The 23,620-nt window shown below is 36.3% G+C and overlaps 1 protein-coding gene across 1 annotated transcript; it reads left to right on the forward strand.

Moving 5' to 3' along the window:
* Nucleotides 1–661: 661 nt before the first annotated feature.
* LOC121870676 (nuclear RNA export factor 1-like) lies at nucleotides 662–22,425 on the forward strand. The gene is made up of 15 exons (XM_042372607.1): nucleotides 662–772; nucleotides 1,527–1,639; nucleotides 1,877–1,985; nucleotides 2,192–2,275; nucleotides 3,068–3,232; nucleotides 3,594–3,678; nucleotides 4,413–4,609; nucleotides 5,257–5,366; nucleotides 15,188–15,224; nucleotides 15,786–15,923; nucleotides 16,345–16,445; nucleotides 16,550–16,721; nucleotides 18,629–18,796; nucleotides 19,295–19,488; nucleotides 20,144–22,425. Exons 2-15 carry the CDS (start codon nucleotides 1,614–1,616, stop codon nucleotides 20,250–20,252), a joined length of 1,695 nt encoding a protein of 564 aa, XP_042228541.1. The 5' UTR covers nucleotides 662–772; nucleotides 1,527–1,613; the 3' UTR covers nucleotides 20,253–22,425.
* The last annotated feature ends 1,195 nt before the right edge of the window (nucleotides 22,426–23,620 follow it).

Genomic DNA, 23,620 nt, shown 5'->3' on the forward strand with positions numbered 1-23,620 from the left:
CACAAATGCTTAAGTATTGTAATTGTCTCACTTTATGATTTTTGGCGTTTTTCTCATGCATGGAAGCAGTTCTTGACTGGCAGCCCACGTACCATGTTATTTCAGATATGGTGCTCTTGGTGTCTTCAGAACATAAGTAACATATATAACTGGCAAGTAGAAAAATATCCTTGTTACAATTTGTAATTTTTAATTGATAAAATGAAGAAACTAATCTACGACGCCTTATCTAACCATACCTAAAGTACTGCCGTTATTTCTTATTTTATTCTTCTAAAATATATTAAAATTCCTTTATATAACAAGAGTCATCTCTACAGTCTAAACAAGGTGCACGGCAAGGTTTTGTTTGACTGTTTTCCTCAGCCCATTTCACACATCAAAACCGGTATCTCTCAAAACATTTCCTTGTCCAATTTTGTAAGTTTCTCAGGGTAAGAAACATCTCAGACCACTTAAAAGAGTTCGAGAAAAAAATAATTTAATATTTTTGTGACAACAGTACTGTACTCTGTGTTGGGTGGCAAGCAGTTAGTAGTAATATCCAGGGTACTGTATAATTATTTTTCATTTTTCAGAGCACGATGATCGAGGTACATATAGAAGCGGCGGTGGTGGTGGAGGAGGTGGTGGTGGTGGTGGTGGTGGCGGTGGCGGCGGCGGCGGCAGTAGAAGCAACTTTAGAGGTGCTTATCGCGGTGGAGGAAAATTCAGAGCAGGCAGAGTGTGGGATGGCGGTTACGACAATGACCGGAGTGCACGGCTGCCAGAGGTAATGTTATATTTTCCTCCGTTGGGTTAAGAAGACTTTATCTTATACCAGAATTCCATCGCGTTTTTCTGTTGTGTAATGAACTTATAAACAATATTCAGAACAGAACAGGAAATTATTGAAGTTAAATTGTAAATGTTCAAAAAGTGACATTATACTCCAAGTATGGTCACCTTAATGGTATGAAAGAACTAACACAAATTTAGGCCATAATAGGTTATTTATATTAACATATATTCTAAGTTTTTTGTTGTTTTTCATTAATATTTTCACAACCTAAGGTGTTTTGTAATGCCCGGAGTATAAGGCACTGCCAAACCTAATACCTGTCTACCCAGTTGTAATTTATATCCCCAATAAAGGAATCATGAGATACCATGGCTCCCCCCTCCCTCCCAAAGGTTGGTGGTAGTGTGTTGAGGTGTGCAGCCATCACTGTGCCTTAAGCATGGACATAGACTACAGTGGTGGACATTTAAGAAATGGCAAATGGCAATCAAAATTTTTATACTGTACAGTACTGTATACTGAATTCAACTAAAACAAATTACAGTTCCCTTCTTTTATTTATTGCTTTTGTTAATGTTTAGTTAAATGAGATATTAACAATGATAACAGAGATTTATTAAAGAAAAAGTGTCAAATATGCCTGGTACAATAATAATTTTTGTTATACAGGCTAATGTAAGGGTGGAGGACAATTGGTATGTTGGCCAGAGTAAAGTGTTGAGTATGACAGGAGTTTCCTCTACAGGGTCACTGGCGTGGAGACAACAGGCGGGGATCTGGACGAACTTTCCGTAATCCACGAGCATCACGCCACCAAGACGATGATGTTGAGATGGGGAACAACAGAGAAAGAAATAGGTACAGTGACCATGTTTTAAGATAGAGAGAGAGAGAGAGAGAGAGAAAGAGTTGTCATGTCTAGGAAGTGCAGGAATTTGCACTTCCCTTGTATAATTTCACCTTCTGTGTGAAATTAACAGATGTCTGCCTTTATTTGAAACTGTTATAGTATTCCATTAAGTGTTATATACTGAATATATAGTTTAATAAAATAAAATACGAAACCTTGAAAACATTCTCTATTGTTCACTGCAGGAGACAGGATATGTACAAAAGCCGAGGAGGACGTCGAGGGAAGGACTTCAGGAACAACCGAGGCACCCAGAACTTTGGCACAAACAATCTTGGCTGGCATAAGATACTTGTTAGTTTAATCCTCCTATTCTCTGTAGATGTCTATGTACTATCATGATCTAACCAAACTCTTGAGGTAGAAATGGTGCTGATTAGTTTTTATTTGTATTATGATCTATACTTGATTATTTTGTGCTTTGAAGGGAAAAAATGTAATTATTGCTATTTTTTCAGATGTCCTTAATGTATACACTAATCATTCCCCGTAAATCACAGATACGAGACGGAAGTAGCCTAGACAAACGTGAAGTTCTTGAATCTATACGCAGTCTGGTACAGGAGCAGTTTACACCCATGTTGGTAAGTCATCAGCTTGTATAATGTGTTGATGTAGAGGATAAGGTCTAAATCCATCTTTATAACTGAGGAAACAATGAAAATCTTGAATATAATCTCCAGAAATCAGTAAAGGGACATTCAGAAGAAAACAAACTTATATCAATAACTCAGATGCTACTCATTGGACTATGTGAAGTTGCCCTGACATGATGGCCACTTTGGCTTATTTAACTAAGCAACATATACTATACTCAGGGTATTGAAAGAACAACAGTGTCTTTCCTCAGGATGGGTAGTAATATGATGCCTTGCTTCATCTCAACAGCATCTCGACAAATTTGCATTAAGTTTGAGATGCTTACGTTACTGTTTGCTGCACTCACGTTTAAGTTTGGTGTGGCTGTTGAGGGACACTTGATAATTACTGACATAGTCTAGTACAATTTATAATCGCTCTATCTTTGTACACTGCTTAGTTTGGTTGTCATATGGTGATTATCAAAGGTCAGTGTTTAAGGTAGGGGAGATAGTGGGAGTGATTAATGAGTTCTGGTGTTTGAGGCTGAATGTAGATGAGATGTGCCAGGCGGAAAACAAGATGAGAACAAAGAAATAATTGGTGTTAGTTTGAGGTGGTCTAAGAGCTGTGGTAAATGGGAAGACCTGGGTGAAGAGAGCTTGTTACACCAGATCTGAATTGACGTGAAACTGCCAACCATCAAGAATGAGATTGATGGAAATGGGAAACTTATCAACAGCAGCATTGGAATTGAGGAATGTAATTGGTTTTACTAATTTATTTATTTTTTGCAGTTTGAGCCTGAGGGGAAGAACCTTGTCTTTTATTTAGAGGATAACGGGCGAGCTGCTCAAGCCATCGTTGAGATAAACAGGAGACTGACTATGCCAAATGGTCAGCGGCTCATCATATGGGGTAACAGATGTTCTCCTCCAAATAGAAAGATCCCCGAAAATCAGGTGTGTGTCTAGAGCTTACTTGTCCCTTGAATCATCCACTGGACTGATCAGAGGAGTGTCATCTGTAAACACCAGCTGACCCACTTATTATTTCTATCCCACTCCCTTATACTCTCTCCCTTTCACCCTCTCCCCCTTATTTACACTCCCGTATACTCTCTCACACCCTCTCCCTTTCGCCCTCTACCTTACACACACTTCCTCACACCCTCCCCTTTACACCCTCCCCCTTACACCCTCATCTTAATTTTTTAATCGTAAAGTAAATAGAAAAATGACTGAATAATGGTAGTGTTAAATTATATGTCACATATTTTCATGGGATAATAATATGTCTGCTAATGAAGGAACGTTTTTTTAGCATGATAGATTGAAACGCATTATGAGTGACCGGTACTCACCAGAACTAAAGCGACTCGACCTCAAGAACTTCCACAATGATGCGAGTAAGTCAGTTCATCTCTTCTGTAGTGTATTAATATAAACTGTATTCTATTTGTTATTTGACTTCTATGTTGCACGGAGATCTTTGACAACTCTGGGATTAAGTAACGTTGCAGAAGACCATCACAGATGCTTTAAAGTCTGAGGCATGTGTTCCTTATTGTCTCTCTCTTTTTCTTTGCCCCAAATGATACATCAGTGACAATGTTCATATTGGATTTGAAGTGAAATTACCATGTTTTGAGCTTGGTATAATTTAATGGTTTATAGGTCCTTAAATAGTGAGTTTCAGATGTACTGCCACCACTATAACACTCGGTAGCTGAGCGACCTTTAGTCACTATGCCACTACAGTACTGTCTAGTGGCAGGATTATACTGTACTGGAATCAGCTTTTAACTCATTGATATCAAGTGCATGACACAGCTTCAGTTTTAAGTGGATAATTGTCAGCCCCAAAACTTTTATTTTAGAACTATGGTTGCAACAGGACTTGATTTTTTCCTTGGGTTTAACACTGAAGACTTGGTAGGTATATGCACTTCTTGCCTGGCTGAGACCTGGCTGTAAAATGGGGGCTTGTAACAACATTTCTCCACATTTTCCCAAATATTCTTAATTTTTTTTGCATTTGTTATAATTCTCTCCCTTAAATGATGGTCCCCAGGCCACGAGAAGACCCAGTTTATTTAATGCTGGTATCCTAACCACTAATGCTTGTAAAACTTGTCAACAGACCTGGTGAAAGAAGGTATTTTCTGCCCCTTGTATCGCCAACCAAATATGCAGTTAGTGGTCGACATTATTGTTGGCTACATTCCTCTCGTTGAAGAAATTGACCTCAGCTACAACAAGATCCACTGCTTCGATGAGTTAGCGCGCATTGTCACCACCTGCCCAAATCTCCAGAAACTAGACCTAGGAAAAAATAAGGTAATTTTTATATATAAGAAACAAACAAGAATTGATCTGTCCTTGAGAGTTGATAAAATGTTGCAGGGAAGTAAATCTTTTGAGTGTTATTATGTGAAAAATGCCAAAGTTGAGGGATTAATTTTTAAAAGTGACAAAAGGCTTTATATTGAAGTTTGTCTCATAAGAATAGAGGCCAAACCACTCATGAGAACAGCGTCCTGTGGGGGATAGGACACTTTACACCTGTACAGTATTACAGAGACTAAGATTGTGTGTGAGAGTATGGACAAACCCCTCAAAAAGGAAACTACACTGTAGATTAATGTGTGCATACTTTGGGGTGTTATATTTGGTACAGTAACTCCAAATTGGAATATTGGGTCTAAAATCAAGATACAATATATTAACATTGTCAGTGGTGTTGATTAAGAGGCTAAAAGTAATCTTGTTTGAGAAGAGAGTGAGTGAGTGTTTGTGTCTTGGTTTCTGTCCACCTGTTGAACTATGTGCATTTGTAATCCTTTGGGGACTTGACAGAATGTAGGTGTTGGAGCAGATTTATGAGATTCAACTCTTTTTATATTTTGTGTGAATTTCGAAATAGACTTGGTGGGAAAATAGTCAATGCTCATCTTAAAGTTCATTGCCTTTACTATTTTCTGCAGATCCTGAATATAGACTCCCTGGACAAGCTGGCTGGCCTTAGCATCACAGAACTGACTCTGGAAAGCAACCCTCTGTGTGACAAGTTTAGGGACACAGAGACGTACATCAGGCAGGTCCCATTAATTTGTCTAGAGCCAAGTTGATTCTCTTGTCTAGTTACAAAACATAAGTATCTGGATATCTATATATACTCTACCAGCTTATTAATGGGGTTGTTACTTCTGAAATCCCTCCAAATAATTAAATCATGGCATTCAGTAACTTGGAAGGAGTTGGAAGCTCCCCCAAACACAGTGATTAATTTACAGTAATTTGCATAATTTAACTTGTTTGAGAATAAAGACATTTTTCTTCTTGCATGACCTGTGTAAAGTTACTGCTGCACTATTGAGTTTGGGAGGAGGGTATTTTTTTTTACCTTGTCTTGGGTCACCCACATTTGAGAAGGCATAATGCAAACACATTGAGCTTCAGCAGTGTGTATGTTGCTACTAGAATTTACCAAAGTACTTCATAGTTTTTTTTTAAGTTGCTGTGTAGAACATAATTTAGGATAATTACCTCTTTTATTTGGTTTTAAGTAATTTAGGAAAATATGTAATGGCTTTGTCACCTGAAACAAGCTTTTTAGAGATTTAATATTTAATCTGTTGTTTCAGTAGTGAGTTTTTAAAGTTGGATAGTTACTTGTGGTCAACAGGGCAGATCCTCACTACTGGACTGTGCCTCTCAAGGAGCAAGAAATCTTACTGGATGGTGTAATTTTAGTTTTTATTGGCTGTAAGAAAGAGAAACTTTTGACTAAATTTAGTTGCAATTGAATGATGCAGATTTAATAAGCTTTTGCTGCTCACAAGATACAGTATTCATATCAGCTGCCTTACTTTCCTCCTGATGAAATTTAATTATAACAAATACTCGTAATTTGAGTAATAGTTTTGTCTGTTGCTGTAATTATCTGTATATTAGTACAAGTTTTACTGTACCTGTTGGTTATCTAGAATTCCAGTACATTAACTTTTTCTTTATTTTTCAAAAGTATAGCTCAAAAAGATGGCTTTTATTATTTTGTTTTATAGTTTTTATCTATGATTTTGTCTACACAGTTACATATTTACACTATTCCTCAGCCCAGGTGTGTAAGGTTGGACATGAGGAAGGCCTTATATTAGAGCCACATACATCGCTCTTCCATCAAAGAAATGGTTCAAGGAGATCTAACTAATTTGTCGGTCTTTTTCTTACAATGTCCTTAAAATAATTCTATACAGTACTGGTAATTATTGTATGGGCAACATAATTATATACTGTGACTAATACCACTTGCATCACCACCTCAGTCATGTAGAGGAGGACGACCTGAGTGCTAGGTTAAAGACGCTCAGGTTACACCACCTTCAGGATCTTTTAATTGCATGTCTTAATTGACCGGTCAGCTAAACTCTGCCTATTTTTTAGCTCCCTTAGCAACTGTCACCATTCACCAAAGTTGACTGGTTGTTGGGTGTTGAGGGGAACGCTGCACCCCATTGGCAAATCACAGGCCATGTATTATTTTTGTACTTTTAATATAATGGAATTTCTTCAGGTGAATACATTGAAAAAGAAAAAAATATTTTGTTTGATAATTTATTGATGTACTTGAGGTCACTTAGTAACCATTAATTAATTAAGGTCTGTTAATGGTAATAGTTGTTAAGGAACCCTGAAATAAGAGAAACTTCAGTGATATATCAATTACTTAGTTGTCTCGTCACGTGGTATATATGCTTACTGGTGTAATCTATGTTTTAGCTCTACTGTAGATCACATTGGTCAGTTTGGGAAAGCACTAAACCGCTGCTGATTAGGCGTCAGTAATGTGGAATATTGACCAATGACTTTAGAAATGTATTTTGGGATACAGTATATTAACCAACATTTATGGCTCTTCAAAGGGGCCTTGACTTGAGTGCCTAATGTATTGGTGCAACATTTACAGGCTGCCCGTCCTACATATGGGACCTTATTTTTTCTTCTGTTAATTATCCTGACAGATTATCTTTTTCATGCAGTTCACTTGTTTCTTGTTAGTGAAAATACCTTAATGACGAACTTTGCTCATGGGTGAAATGGTAAGTTATTGCATGGCCTGAAACTTTGTCCTTTCCTCAACATTTTTGCCATAAGAAGGTAAATATTGATAGTGTATCTGTTGAACAAATTATACAAGGTGGCAGAGTGAGCGTTATCATCAGGCCATTGGTGAATCTTGCTTGTAGTGTTGCTGTCACCAGGTTTGTATAAGAAGTGTGAGAATTGTCAAGAAATGCAGACACAAGGGTTAAACTTTGTAAGCATAAAATGTGACTAAGGTAAGGAGGGTAAATTAAAGACAGATTTTGATGAAATATAAAGAAATTCATGAGTTATATTAAAGGACTTGGCTACTGTGAATGTATGTGTGTGTGTTAGGTAAATTAAACAAAACCTACTTGTCAAGCCTGATTGAGTTATGGGATCTTGAGTTACTAAGGGCATGATAACTAGTACAGGTCCTAGCATCAATCTTTGGGTTAATTACACTGGTCTGGCAACCTGTTTTATGGATTACTACCCCAAGTATTAGGGAGGCTTTAGTATAAGTCGAGGTTATGGGTCCCACAGTACAGTCGAGTTCTTGTGGTAGTATGGAACGCTACACGGGAAGGAAATAATGCATTCGGAACCTTCTTATTTTGTCTCTCCTGTGAATCCTTTTTTCTGTGATATAATTACAGATGGGATTAATTGATGGATGAAAATATTGGGTGCTAATTTATACTATTCTCATTATTGAAAGTCTGACACCATCTGTACAGCATTTTCTTCATCTTTCTTAAGTTGAAATGTTTTTAGTAATTCGTAAATTGTAGTTTTATTAAATAAGTTGAGATACATCTAAATATTTTTACTTTAGAATTATGGCAGTGAAGTGATTAGATATTTTGTCGTTTATTTACTTATTCACTCAAATTTGAATCAGAAACAGGGGACTTTAGTTAAGTATTAATGCATTTTTTACACCCATAGTGGCCTGGGTTCAATCCTGATGGTTAACAGGGTGTGTATTATACTTGTGTAGTTGAGAAAAAGTAAAGAGGATTGAAAAGAAGTAAACTTAAAGAACCTTAATCCTTATCCTGTTGAGTTAGTGGGGCGTAATCCTTATCCTGTTGAGTTAGTGGGTGTAATCCTTATCCTGTTGAGTTAGTGGGTGTAATCCTTATCCTGTTGAGTTAGTGGGTGTAGACAGTGTTTTGTTTCCAGGGGTTGTGTCTTAGAGTGGGAATTGGCTTAACCAGATGTTACCTCCATGAAAATATTAGTATGACGACAATGTTTATAGAGTTCTTATACTGTACACAGAATCATATATCAGTCTTTTTAGTTTAATACTACATTGTTGCTGCTTTAATAGTAGTACTTTTTATTTTATGTGACTCCACGGCTTCAATTTTGTGTTGGTCATTGTTTGTATTGAGTGGATGTCACTTCTTTGATACAGAGAACTTGTTCCTTTGTGATCAGCGGAGTTTATCTTGATGCAGTTGAATCTTATTTCTGGCTGTGGCTGTATTGTAAGATTGTATTTGATATATCAGTTCAAATTTATTAAATGAATATCTTTACCAAATTGTTCAGTTGTTGAAGGTAAAGAAATTAAATTTTTTGAATGAATTGTTAAAACAAATGAGATTTAATATTTCAATAAGTTATTTTATTTACTGTATTTTCATTATAACTCTGATGAGAAATACTGCTAATTGCATTTTCTGTGGATGAATTTAATGATAACTGAAACCCACCATCTGAAGGTTTGAATTTTGGCAGAAAAGTTCATCTTAGCTGAGATTGAAACTTTCAGACGGTGAGTGGTGGAGGTTATTATTATTTATGGCTCCCAGTGAATGCTTTCTCTAATCTGAACTATCCAGTGACTTGCATACTGAAAAAATAGATTTGAAATCTTTATGCATTTATATTCATTAGTGATTATAATGTGATACATGTTGTGAAAGTGTTATCAAGATGGAGCTTTTGTTATGACTGAGAAGAACAGTGTCAAGACTACATTCCCAAACTTTAAAAACTTCTGTTGCTAAAAAAAATGTTTCATGTACAATACTTTATTAGGAATTTTCAATCTGATTCATTTGTTAGTTGTAAGATTTTCTTGTCAAATATTTATCAGTCTCCATCTTTTATTTAGAAGTGTATTATGGTTTAGGCAAATAGTGTTGAATGTTTTGCTGGTGTATATTGTAGGATATGTTGGTGTGAGGGTAAGAAGCTCTCATGGTTGTGTGTTAAAGCAGAAAATATCACAAAGAGAATGTTTAAAAATGTGTTCAGGTCAAGAGTAATTTTTTCAGAAGTTCTTGTTCCTTGTATAAGTAGAGTCACTATTTTAATGTACAGTTTTACAAATTGATGAAATTCAGTTTCCTGATGGATATACAATGTGCACTTTGAAAAGGAGGGCAACAGAACAAGGGTCCCAGGACAAGAGTTTTGTCAGCAAGTTGTTGTCAAAAACTTTCCTGGGATTTCTAGGAGGAGGAGGATGCTGCTGATTAATACTGCACACCTAAACACACATGTCCAGAAGGAGGAGGAGGAGTAGGTGTGAGGCAGCTGTTGTGACATGTTAAGGTGTGTGACTGAAGACTCAAGTCTCCTTTAGGAGCAAAGAAGGAGGAGAAGGAGAATAATCAGCAGGAGGTGGAGGAGGAGTTCTGGAGTATTAGTTTTACAGATGCTGTAAAGTTAGAGAGGACCACTGCACTAGACAGCTGCAGGAATACTTGTTTACCAAGTGAAGGCTCTCACCAGATTTTATTAAGAAACATTACACTCCAATTCTGTTGCAGTATCTTATAGTGTGTTCCCATTAAATTGGCATAAATTTACAATTATAAAGCTGAAGCTAATATTTGTTCTGAAAAGGTTACTCCACAGACCTGTACAGAAAAGAAAAAGAAAACTTTTTAAAGACTTAAAATACAATTCTCCTGATATTTCATAAATTAAAAATATTTAATTTTAATATTTAAAGGTACAAAAGAACTATTATTAAGATATCAAAGTTTAATGTAATTTCTATGTTCCTTCCTGTCACTAAATGATAGTGATCTTGGTCATTTCCAGGTCAAGTCACTAATGTTTACTGAACACTGGTATTGTTCAGTACATAACTGCCTCTTGAGTTTCTCTTCAGTGCTCACCATAATATTGTCTGATGGTTCAGTAATCTGAACCAAATCATTGTACCAAGAGGCTTGACCTAAAGACAGTCTGATACAATGAGTGACCTGAAAAGTGTTCAGTTGAATCACTTTTGTATGTGTATCTTTGCTTCTGTCAAGGGACAAAAGAATGCAGATGACAGATGCAAATTGCTGTGTATCATTATCAGTGTGAAGGCAGAACTGGGACGTGTGTTATTTCAAAACCATTATACAGTCACCGGTATCAAGATGCACTTTAAAATTATCCATACAGGGTATTAGGTTAATGTTAAAACAGTTATAGGTAGTTTGGTAGTGGCAAGTTGTCGTTCTTAGAAGGTAGGATTTATTTGGTCGGTATCAAGAGTATGATACTGAAGAGGCAGTGAAGATGGTAAGCTGCAGCAAACATCAAGAAGGATCATGCTGATACCACTAGTTGACTGGTACCACTCTAATTGACTGGTACCACTCTACTTGACTGGTACCACTCTAGTTGACTGGTGCCACTCTAGTTGAATGATCAACTCTAATTGACGGGACATCACCATTATCAAGAACAATTGCATGACTGTACGACTATCAAGAGACATTAAAAAAATAACTGCTGTGCTCTGGAAGTATAAACACTGTTAGTATCAAAATATGGAGTCAGGTTTCCAGTACCAAGTGTGAGTCTGCAGCATCAAGATATGTGAAGCTGTCGGTGTAGTAAATTTTTTTATTTATTTATTTATTGGGCACCTCCCTACATCCTTGTGTAAGGTGAAGCGCAGAAGCGTTTACAGTGCCCAACAGGGAAGCATGCTAAGTTCATGCTTGCCTTTATGTCTCATGAGTTAAGGGTGTAGAAGCCTGAAGAGTCGAGGACATAGAAGCCTGAAGAGTCAATGGTTTATGTCTAAGCAAGTTATTGGAAGTTCCAACAACTTGTCCCTGAATACGAATTCGCAACTTTCGATTTACAGCAGGTACTTACTTTGCTGCTAGGTGAACAGGGACGAAGGGGACTAAGAAGAGTGTCCAAACAACTTCCGCCGGCCCGGGAATCGAACCCGTGACATCTTGCTTGCGAGGCAAGAACGGTACCGCTCTACCACCAGCTCCCCCGGTGTAGTAAATGTGTCAAATTATAATTACCTCGTCAAGATGTAGTAGTCATTCACTCGTACCAAGAAGTCGATGGGAAATATTTTAATCGGTATTGGATGTGGAAGTCTTCAAGATGGTGATGTGATGTAAAGTCAAGATAGTCAGTAAGAAGATGAAGAAATCAGTGAGATGCAGAGGAGATGTGACGATATCCAAGGTCAAAATACACCGTCAAGTTGCTATGATGGTGAAGAAGTGTCCGGGCAACGTTCACGAGGTGTCATCAACAGGGCCAAGAAGCAGTGGGAAATAATCAGACATAGTGGATGGTGTTAGAGTACCCTGATCACCAGCAACTGTTTGGGTGTACACAATGACTGCTGGTGGACAGACAGCTTGTGGTGACACTTGAACGATGAAGTAATTTATACAGCAAGACTGATGGTAGTGAATAATAATAATAATATAATTTTTACAATATTTTGCTAATATGAATTTGTTTGTAAGAGTTGCAAATATTACATGAAATGCATCAAGTGAAGGGCTCGCATTATGCTATAGTGCAAAAAGAAGTCGCCAGCAGTAAGATTTCATTGAAGACATGCTGACAGAAATATAATCCAGTAGAAGATTGAAGAGCCTGCAAGGTATGACAGGACGGAATGCCAGGATCGTCCACAACAAGACGCCACACACTCGGATGACGGTTTAGGTGAGGATGTTAACTTGTAGGTGTCCCAGATGTAAACCAGTGATCGTTACAACAAGAGATGTGTGCTGTAATCACTTGGCCACCATATCCCTGTACTATATTTCTGTAATAATACTGTATACAGTATTAAATAAAGAAAAGTCAAGAATACTGTATGTAATTTAAGTGTAATTATTGTCATTAATTATGTGGTGTTGTACCTTAGGTCTGTGTCACGTACTAGACCCATCTCTCTATTATGAATGAAACAAACTCCATGATATTAAACTTAGTTATATCCTCACGGTGGAATCCAACAAAGGTTTTAATACACTGCAGGCAACTGGGTGTAACTGAGGAACACACCGTAAACACAACTGTCCGCTCGGAAAGGAGACATTGTATCTTTAAGGCATCTCAGTTGGTCAGATATGTTCCCCAACTGTCTACTGTATATGGTGGAACACTTCATTACCGAGTCATGCACTGTAGTTAGCTGAGACAGGAAATGGGGTGTAATAATATGGTTGGTTGAATTTAATGACCTTTATGACTTCAGAATTTTCCTCGTAGTGAAAAGATTATTGCTTCCTGATGACTAGATGATTGTAAAGAATATACAAGGCATTAGTTTATAGTTTGTTGATGACTGTTACGGTCTATTGCCTCTCTCTCTATAGCCATATTATTAAGACCCTGAAATTGTGATAGGATTAAGGTTTAAAGAAATTATGTTTTGTACATGAACTTATGAACCTAAAAAAAAAATAAAAAAAAATAAAAAAAAAATAAAAAAAAATAAAAAATAAATAAAAAAAACAGCAAAGAAAAAGAAAAAAAAAGAAATGGTTTACAAGTTCATTATTTTTATATATTTTTCTGTTATTTTTTGTAGTTAAGTGTGTGTTGTGCTGCTGATCACATGGAACAAGTCACTGAAACTATACTGTATTCTCTTTCATTTAAATTTTTTTCTATAATAATAATAAACTTCCATTTTTTCATTAACTATTATCAAGTTTTTTTTAGGATGTGTACAAAGTTTATTCTGATCGACTGACTCTTGTATGTTTTTTTGTTTTTTTTTTCTCTACACCGACGTTGACAACAAGTATGTGAGGTATTTCTTGTAGACATTAAATTCACGACCTTAATGTAGGTATCATCTGGATTTGCCATCTGGGCGACTTTGTTTCGGTCGACCTTTTATTTCAGATTACAGTACGTCCCGAGTTAAGTCTCATGGGTTAACCAGATATGTTTCAAGCTCATGTCATGGGTTACAGATTCATGGCATGGGTTATGTCTCAACTATGTCATGGGGGGCTAAGCAAATTTTGTTTACAGTGGGATGAGTTACCGTACAGTACATTATCTGTGTTCTGGGCGGTGATTCCTCTCTCAGTAATAGTTGACTCCATACTGTCATGGGGTTTAATGACACACACACACAAACGGTCATCTCACTGCCGGAATGCTAAAGATTTTTTATTTATTTTTTTTTAAGTTATTGTCATCTTTATTTATTTCCAGCGTCGGGGTTGTTTTCGTAGCGAACTAGCTATTAACGTCAGTCATTATATAGCTTATGGAAAAAGTATTCACAGTGTAACAAAATAAGAGAGTATTATTTGTTTATTCCCGTTGTAATGAATGACGGGAGGGCAAACTTGGTCACACTTCCGCTGGTCAGTCCATTTCCCTGTCGACTCCATTAACACAGAACTGTCAGTCATACAACACTAGAAAGATGCTCATTGGTTTCTGTCACACCAAGGAATTTTTTTTTTTTTACTTAGTGTCTTGTTGGTGAGGAAGGATTCACCACACACTTAGAGAAGATAAAGGCAATGGATAGTGTTGAGAGGAGCGACAACCCTCACTATTTAAACAGGGTTCGGGGTTTGGTTTTCCCATTTTAGGTCAAACTAACATTTAATTTTTCATACATAAGAACATTTGCAATTGATCATGAGTATGTACATAGGCTGAGGAGTTTAAGACACATCTGTTTCTATCTGCACCACTTGTTAGGTGTGGCAAGGCAACACAATGTATTCCTGGGTCACAGACTGGTACAGTAGATGCATCTTTAATAAAAATTCTTCTCATGTACGTAATTCTATACCTTTTTAAGATCTCTAGTTCCAGGTGTTGGCGTCAGAAACTCACCAGTCGCAGGTGAAGGCTGAGGGTACACAGTGCATGATGGCTCCATGTTTTTTATTCTCTTTCTTTCTTGGCCCATTTTTAATTTTTACAGTTTAGAAAACAAATTTATAATATCACAAAGATGTTATAGAAATGTAATATACGTGAAGTGGGAAGAACCTTGGAGAAAAATGAATAATATTTTAAGTTTTGACGAAGATACAAATGATGAAGAATATGTGGCAGTGTATGATCTTGCCTCTCATAATTTCTTCTGTATCGCTCTACAGTCAGATGAGATACGAAGGTGCTCCATGATTTATACACTGTACATATATCAGTTCTCCTGAGTTAACCATTGGCAGAGTTGCATTTAAAAAAAGAGACGATACATAGAAATAGCAATAACTTTTTAGATATTACACCAAGTCAATTGAATATCTTTAATTACCAACAAGAACTATTAAGATTTTTTATAAATATTAATTAATTATTGAAGTGCTTATTATGGGAAGGAGTATACTTAAGAGTTATTTTAAGTTTGTATTAGTGTGTTTCTTTAGTTATGATTACACTCTGTATATTTATATCATTTCAAGAATAGAAGTAACTTTAGCTTGTGTCGTAATAGCACTATGTTGATGGTAGTTCTTGTGAGAGGAAATCCTGATGGACTTGAAGCATAAGAGTTCATGGTGGAGTCGCCTTCCCTCCAGATTATACATTACCACCTTATTTTTTCCCCAGTGCTGTGAGGAAACTCTTCACCAAAGTCATATGTTTGGTAAGTTGTATACTGTATGTACCCTTTCATGTATGTATTACAGCAGACTACAGTAGTTTTAGATTAGGTGTACAGTTGTAATGTCTCTGGTGTAGGACTGTACATATTCTGTTTTGAAAATATGTTACCAATACACTATAGGCTTTTGTTAAGTTTTTAAATTATATTAGTACTAGTAGCAGTTTCACGAGTCATTGCCTAAAACAGCCAATCATAAAGCACGCCAGATTAGAGGGGTCTCACCTGTACGTGTAAGTCAACAAAACAAACTGAGAATACTTTGCACTTAGAGTTCTGCAAGTTGGTTTGGCTGCTCACAGTGTTGAAGAAATTGTTCATAAGAGACTAAATGCCAGGTGTGTGCTTTTGTAGTGTATTCTGTAACTGCAAATGTCTGTGGTCCTGATTAAATTTTATTATTAATATTATTGCAATATTTTTTTCTACTATTATAGAATAATTGGTATTGTTAGATTAGGTTATAACTGTTTCTTCCATTAATGAAGCTATTTATATAAGAGAAACATTCAACTCAAAATCCTTCACTGCCTTGTAAAACAGGACGGCCAGCAACTTCCTAAGGCAATTGGGTTTGAGGTAGAAGAAGACGTCAGCAAGATGCCAGACATCCAGCGCGCCTACATCCAGGATGCCAACGTCAAGGATCTCGTGTTGCAGTTCATTCAGCAGTATTACCGGGTAGGGGATGATGGTTGATGCTGCCGGGAGACTTTGTACAGGATTTGGCATTGGTTCTTTGCATCATTGTCATTTTTCAGTTGTTAAGGAGATCATCATTATCATCATGTTATCGATCTCATCATTTGTATGTTATCAAACATCATTAATTATATCAATATCATTATTATCCATCATCATGTTATCAATCTTATTGTCATTCATCTGCTATCAAACATCATTAATTATATCAATATCATTATTATCCACCAGTATTCATCACTATCATCATCATCAATTTTAATCATAACTTTTCAGATACGGCACAGTACTGTACATGTAAATTAGTGTGACTATCTACTATAAGTCTTACAATGCACTTACCTTACCATTTTACATCTGAGTTGTTGATGGTCACTGAGAACCACATTATTCCTTGCAGATATTTGACACAGACAACAGAAGACCGCTAGAGGCTGCGTACTCAGAGAACGCCACCTTCTCTTTCTCCTGCAACTTCCCCGAGACAGGTCCTGGTGCTCGGTGAGTGTACAATACAACGCCCCTTATTGTGTTTCCTTCAACTGGTTACTGTAATACCTTCTTGACTCAAGTTACAGTAAAATTGATAATTGATCTTTTTACAGGTACACAAACATCTATCTGACCGATAATAGGAATTTGAAAAAGTTAACGCCTTCTGACCGGCGACATAAGCTGGTGTATCAAGGACGCAGCATAATACTGAACTACCTCTGCCGTCTGCCGTACACTGTTCACGACCCTCTGTCCTTCTGTGTGGATGTTCCCGTAGCAGATGTGAGTTACAGTTCAACACACTTCATTAACCTCTCAATATAGATTTTTATTTAATTTTTTTGAGTGCCAGCATTCAGCATGGGGTGAAGTACGGGAGATTAACTTTACATTTCTACTCTGTGTACATATATATATTCGTCTTCCAGGGTTCAGACACCTCAAAGAAGGGTTGGAGGGTGATGTTACTTGGGGATATTGGAGCTGGGAAATAATAGACGATGACAGGAAAGGGCTGACTCAAGTAGAAGAACCCAGAGAATTTTTCATTATACTTCTCTTAGGTTCAGTGTAGGTCAATGTACTAATGTATTTTTGTAAAGTGATCATGGTAATTCAAATTTAAATATAGGTTATGTCGAGGAATTTCATAACCTATTACTGTACAGATCTCAAGCAACCCCAAGTCCTAGGTGGGAGTATTACTTCTTGGTGGAGTTGGTGATACTACATGTGTTAGGACTGGGAGTTGGTGATACTACTGTACATGTGTTAAGACTGGGAGTTGGTGATACATGTGTTAAGACTGGGAGTTGGTGATACATGTGTTAAGATTGGGAGTTGGTGATACTACATGTGTTAAGACTGGGAGTTGGTGATACATGTGTTAAGACTGGGAGTTGGTGATACATGTGTTAAGACTGGGAGTTGGTGATACTACTGTACATGTGTTAAGACTGGGAGTTGGTGATACATGTGTTAAGACTGGGAGTTGGTGATACATGTGTTAAGACTGGGAGTTGGTGATACATGTGTTAAGACTGGGAGTTGGTGATACTACTGTACATGTGTTAAGACTGGGAGTTGGTGATACATGTGTTAAGATTGGGAGTTGGTGATACATGTGTTAAGACTGGGAGTTGGTGATACATGTGTTAAGATTGGGAGTTGGTGATACATGTGTTAAGACTGGGAGTTGGTGATACATGTGTTAAGACTGGGAGTTGGTGATACATGTGTTAAGATTGGGAGTTGGTGATACATGTGTTAAGACTGGGAGTTGGTGATACATGTGTTAAGATACTGGGAGTTGGTGATACATGTGTTAAGACTGGGAGTTGGTGATACATGTGTTAAGACTGGGAGTTGGTGATACATGTGTTAAGACTGATACTGGGAGTTGGTGTGTGACTACATGTGTTACTACTGGGAGTTGGTGATACTACTACATGTGTTAAGACAGACTGGGATGATAAGACTGTTGTGTTAAGACTGGGAGTTGGTGATACATGTGTTAAGACTGGGAGTTGGTGATACATGTGTTAAGACTGGGAGTTGGTGATACATGTGTTAAGACTGGGAGTTGGTGATACTACTGTACATGTGTTAAGACTGGGAGTTGGTGATACATGTGTTAAGACTGGGAGTTGGTGATACATGTGTTAAGACTGGGAGTTGGTGATACTACATGTGTTAAGGATCTAGTTTGGGTGAGTGTGCTGGCCTAAAGTCTTTACTCAGGTTGTTTTAAGGCAGTTTAATACATTTTTTTTTAAGGTTAAGTTGAAATTTATTGAAAAGTTAGACTAGAGAGTAGATTTTGGAAGAAATTGTTTTTTCTGTAAACAATGCCTAGTAGGTATTAAAAGATTGAAAGAAAACTACAGTAAATTGTACTGAAATGTATTGGAGATACTGCATCAATGTAATTAATTTCTGTTGAATTTAATGTAATTTAAAGTTTTAACTTTACATCCAGTTATTTATCATGATATTGGGAAACTTTTAGTACGTACAGTATACTAACAGAGATATTTCATTAAATGAGTCTGCCCTTCCCTGCATATACAGAAATCCCAATTACCTTTAGTTTACTGTACAGTATTTGTGTCGACTGACTGTGTGACGTATAAGACATGACACAGATTAAAAATATTGATGCCTAACTTGTATCCATTATTTCATTGCAGCCTAAGCTGATAGTTGTGATACTCAGCGGAGTGTTCCGTCAGTTGGCCGACCGAAATCCGCCCATTCGCTCATTCACACGCAACATAATAATCATTCCTGAAGGATCTGGTTTCTGTATCTGTAATGAACAGCTGTACATCACCACAGCCACTATTGATCAAGTTAAGGTAAGGATCATGACTTAAGAAGCCGCCAATACATGTTTTTATTATTGTAGAAAATTGTTTATCAGTTGATCTTTGTGGTTATTGAACTTAAGGTCTATAAAGCCCATTCATGGTGTACATATTAAACTAAAGCTGAAAGTGATCCTTACAACACACTTGACTCACTCCTCTAGAACTTTCCCATAATCAGAGCTCGTGTCATTCACAAGAACTTTTGGCATTTTACCTAAAGTTTTGCTCTCATGTGACTCATTTGGTTTGAACTACTTCTCCTGACCACTCTGCCTCCTTAACCCATTCTCAATATTGATTTTATCTTTTACCAGACTGTATTAAGGAAAATAAACTTTATTAACCACTCAGTCCAGAGCAATGTTTTTGATCCACCACCAAAGAATTCATCGCATATTATGCCTGTTTATAAGATTATTATTATTTTCTGGTATATCTTTCATATAAACCAGGATTCAATAAAAATCATTGTTTATTGTCTCTCAGAAAGCATTCAAAACTCCAGTGGTGAGTACAGCACAGTCAAGTGAGCCAGACACTTCTATACCAAGTACCAGTACAGTGCCAGAGCAGAGTCAGCCACCTTCAGTTCCACAGAGTGCACCTGATCCTGGGCAGCAACAAGCCATGGTTGTCAAGTTCTCTACAGAGTCAGGGATGTTGCCTCAGTTTTCACAACTGTAAGTGTAAATTATTCAATATACTTACTTACGGTTTCACCTAATTTGTGCTTTTAAAGTCTCCAACTAATCCAGGAGACTTATGTATTTAAACATCTTACATACATGCATACTGTACACACATGGCATTATAGTCACATGCACTATTATTACACACAGTACTTCAACACACACACAGGTCAAGATGCCTGTCTGAATTGCTGGAATACCTTTAAGGAATGAAGATACAGTATACAGAACTTATTCACAATATTATCATACAAATTGGAGACTGAACCCTTGTTGGTGGCCCACATGGTGTTGGCAACCAAGTTTAAATTACCATATAGGTTTAACTTAAGTTTAGAATATATGTTGGCTAATGAGGTGCAGAGTAGAGATAAAAATCTTGAGGTAGGTCATGTTGACTCCACTTTTTAATAAATGTCTTTGCTTTCCAAGAGAAACCCATAGTTACTGTAAAATATTTTATGCCATAGACATTGTATATACAGTTTATCAATTTTTTGTAACATACTGTACTCTTATATATCTGAGAGACCTTAGATTTGGGAACATGTCTTGGTACTTGTTCCTCATGATTTATATTCTCTTATTATTTAATGTTAATATTTTAGAGTGTTTAGATTTTTAATGCATATTTTTTCTTCCACAGATGCTTGGAGCAGAATGGTTGGGACTTCAACAAGGCAGCGGTGATGTTCTCACAGTTAAAGATGGAGAACAAGATTCCTCCTGAGTATTTTGCACAAAGTGTTTCCTAAGTTCTCATAAAAGTTAATGGTTATTAATTATTGGGGCAGCTGTGAAGGTGAAAACTGAACTGCTGAAGTCCTCACAGATTAGGACATTAAACATTTGAAGCATGATTATGCACCAAAGACTTATGGAAATTTAAATTAATTTTTAGTTGAATGAAGTAACTCTTCAGTCTCACATTATTGTTAGTTTACAGTCACGGATGACTTCTTTTAGATTATGTAAAGTACTGTAGTATGTGCCTAGGATTGGAGGCCAACACAGTATATACCGTACCATTAAGACACTGACTTATAAACTTGTACTGTACAGTTTTCTCGCAAAGTAAAACTGTTAATTGTTTTTATCAAAGGACCCAAAGACGTAACCTGTTTGATGACAAGGCCAAGAACAATTTTGACAGTGTAAATGTTAACAAATTACCCGGTAAATGGAAATGCTAATATTGCCTTAGAGAACTAAAGTGTCAAACCTAATTGTGAGAAAGATCAAGAAAAGTTATTCCTGTCAAAACCAGTGAAGCAATAATGGAGAAATTTGCCTTAAAAGTTCAAACTATAAAAGGAACTTAGAAACGTCTTTCCTTTGTTTTTTTTTTGTTTTTACGGGTTTAATTTTTTTTCTGCAATATTTACAATCCCAACAGGAAGATGAAACATAATTTGACTGGTTATGTAAAGTTTAGCTACATGAGAATGCCTTACCTTAGAGCTTATATTTTGGGGTTTATGTTTTATTTATTGTAACATTTCTTTGTGTTATGTTAATAATGCACCAGAGTCATAAAAACAAATCGAACCTCATACAAGAATGAATGATTATTTTGGGGTATACTGAGGTCTGTGTTGTGTCAGGGTTTTATCTTTATAACAGTGTTTCTCAGGTGATGGTAGATCACTCGTATGTTTTGTATTGTGTAAAATGTTTTCATTTATATATTTGGTGAATGTTTAGATAAAATCAGTGTAAATATATGTAGTAATAAGTGCTTTTGGCCACTACCTTTAAAGGGATAAATGAAGAATATTTGGGCAAGACATAAATCCTGTAAAATATATTATAAAATATCATTATTTTGATACCTGTTATAACAAATAGTATAGGAGTTTCTGATGTGTGCAGACTGTTCCAACTTTTGTCTTTAATTAGTCCACTGATGGGGAAAAGAAAGGTAAATGTGTATGTATATATATATAGTAAGAAATTGTATATATCAAAATTAAAAGTGAACAAGGTACAAAAAAACTTTGTGTTTTTACAGTTAGGTTCCCCAAGTAGGGACGCTACAACGGTTGTCATGTTTATTTATTCTTCTCCTGACTTACATTTGTGGATATTTGTTCGTAAGGTGTCAGTGAATGAGATTATACACAAACTATGAGCTGTAGCATTACTGTCGTACTAAGTGGGTTGTGTTCTGTGTTCCTGGTACAGTAGATGAATATTTGTATTATTTTCTTTTGTTAGTCATTGCTCATTAATTTGCTTCATACTCTGAATGCAAGTGCTGCTGTGTAATCTAGTGACAAACTTTTGACCTTAAGGTTTATAGGTTTTTTTTATAAATGACTTCTGATATATTATTATAGTGTATGGTATATATGGCTGTGAGCTGCATCAAGGACAGCTATAAAAAAATTTAATGAGATATAGTTCATCTTCTATTGTCAATCAAAATTTACTTCTCATTCATACAAGTGCAGTAGAGTGAACTCATCTGTGTTACCGGTGCTGTACTGCTCAGAGTACAGTACTGTGTGTGTTTCTGCATACCATTAATTTAGTTTTGTTTATTGAATATTACATGTTACTCTAAATTACAGCTTCTGGATTTTGTACAAGCACCTGATCGTGTGTGTGTGTGTAGATAATTATCAACTAGGGAAACATCTTGTCAAAATGGGAATATATAGTGAGAGATTATGTATGACTGGTATTCCTGATATTACCTCGAGAGAATTTTACATTGATAGATCTTGTGCATTGGTTATACAGTATACAGTACAGCGAGTGTTTGGTCGTCATGTACTGAAGTAACACACAGAAACATAAACACTGTCTCTCGAGTGTAGAAATAATATGTTTTAAGAATTTTCATAGGCGACTAAAGCTCATATACCTGTGGGTTTTTTTTTTTTTATAATACAAACTTTCCAACATTAAAGCTTCATTATTTTACTGAACATGTTTTATATCAGCTCCCTGTTTATATATGTCCTGTGTATCTTCAAGTCTCCTTGTGTAGTGTTGATGGTGTTAATTTAGCTATTTCCTCCTCTTCCTGTTGCTCCTCCTCTTCTCCCTCTTCCCTATGTAGAGTCTGACACTACTGCTGTCTAACACTGACAAGTTTTATGATTTATTTATTTGGATGAAACTGTTTTGGATATACTGTACTAAACGCATCACTGACCACTGATTGTTAGAAGTGTGCATCAGTAGATATATGAAGGAGCACTGGGGTAAGGTGAGGTGTGACAGCCAAGTGTATACAGGGCTTAAATGTTAAAGGAGTTTGCATTAGTAGACATATTGCTTGCTGCCAACAGATAAAATTGATATTTTTATCAGTATTTAATTGGTATATTTGTGCAAACCAAAATACAGAATCTTATGTTGGGGGTTTGTTTGAGCCTCATCACTTCATATTACACAAGGAATGCTCAACCCTCTCATCCTCTTACCACACACCTAAAGAACTCTTAATCATGATGTGATATATACTTCAGTAAGCACATTATTATCATACCTTCTGTAGTCCTTCAAAACACAAAGGAATAGAAACCAATTATGAGGAAGGACGGTGCAGAGACAATGAGCAGGACGGCATTAATGTTTTTTATACAAGGTCGTGTGCTAGTCCTCTACATACAGTATTTGTACATGTTCTGTATGGTCATGTAGTCTCTGTAGGTTATTAGAACTTGTAGAATGTTCACTCGGTAAATTTTCAATCTGATCATCATTTGCAAATAGATTTTATTAGTGATATGTGATACTGACACAGGTCTCTCTGGTTTGTGAATTACTTATTGGTTTAGGTTATGTTATAAGTTAACGGCAGCTGTTAGGCGGACATCAAATTATTTGTTTGGGTTTTTTCTTCGTTAGTATTATATTGTACTCTCTTTTAATCACTGTCGATATATGTTTGATGAACTTGAATAACAATCTTTTCTGGTAAATATAATATGAACATCAGAATTATGTTGTGTGAGAGAGAGATATACTCAGTTGTGTTCATCTGGTCGTAGGCACAAAATGTTTTGGTAAAGGGATTTTGAAATTTGCACAGTTGCTTTTCTGTTGTGTACAGTATATGTTAATAGTTGATATACGGTACAGTATATATAGTTTTTATTATATTTTATGG

The sequence above is a fragment of the Homarus americanus genome, unplaced genomic scaffold (assembly GCF_018991925.1).
Source record: "Homarus americanus isolate GMGI-L3 unplaced genomic scaffold, GMGI_Hamer_2.0 scaffold56333, whole genome shotgun sequence".
NCBI classification, from domain to species: domain Eukaryota; kingdom Metazoa; phylum Arthropoda; class Malacostraca; order Decapoda; family Nephropidae; genus Homarus; species Homarus americanus.

Coding starts and splice junctions, on each gene's coding strand:
- LOC121870676 (XM_042372607.1), top strand. CDS start 1,614: ATGGGGAACAACAGAGAAAGAAATAG. Junction 16,446..16,549: donor GAGACAGGTCCTGGTGCTCG/GTGAGTGTACAA, acceptor ATCTTTTTACAG/GTACACAAACATCTATCTGA. Junction 16,722..18,628: donor TGGATGTTCCCGTAGCAGAT/GTGAGTTACAGT, acceptor ATTTCATTGCAG/CCTAAGCTGATAGTTGTGAT.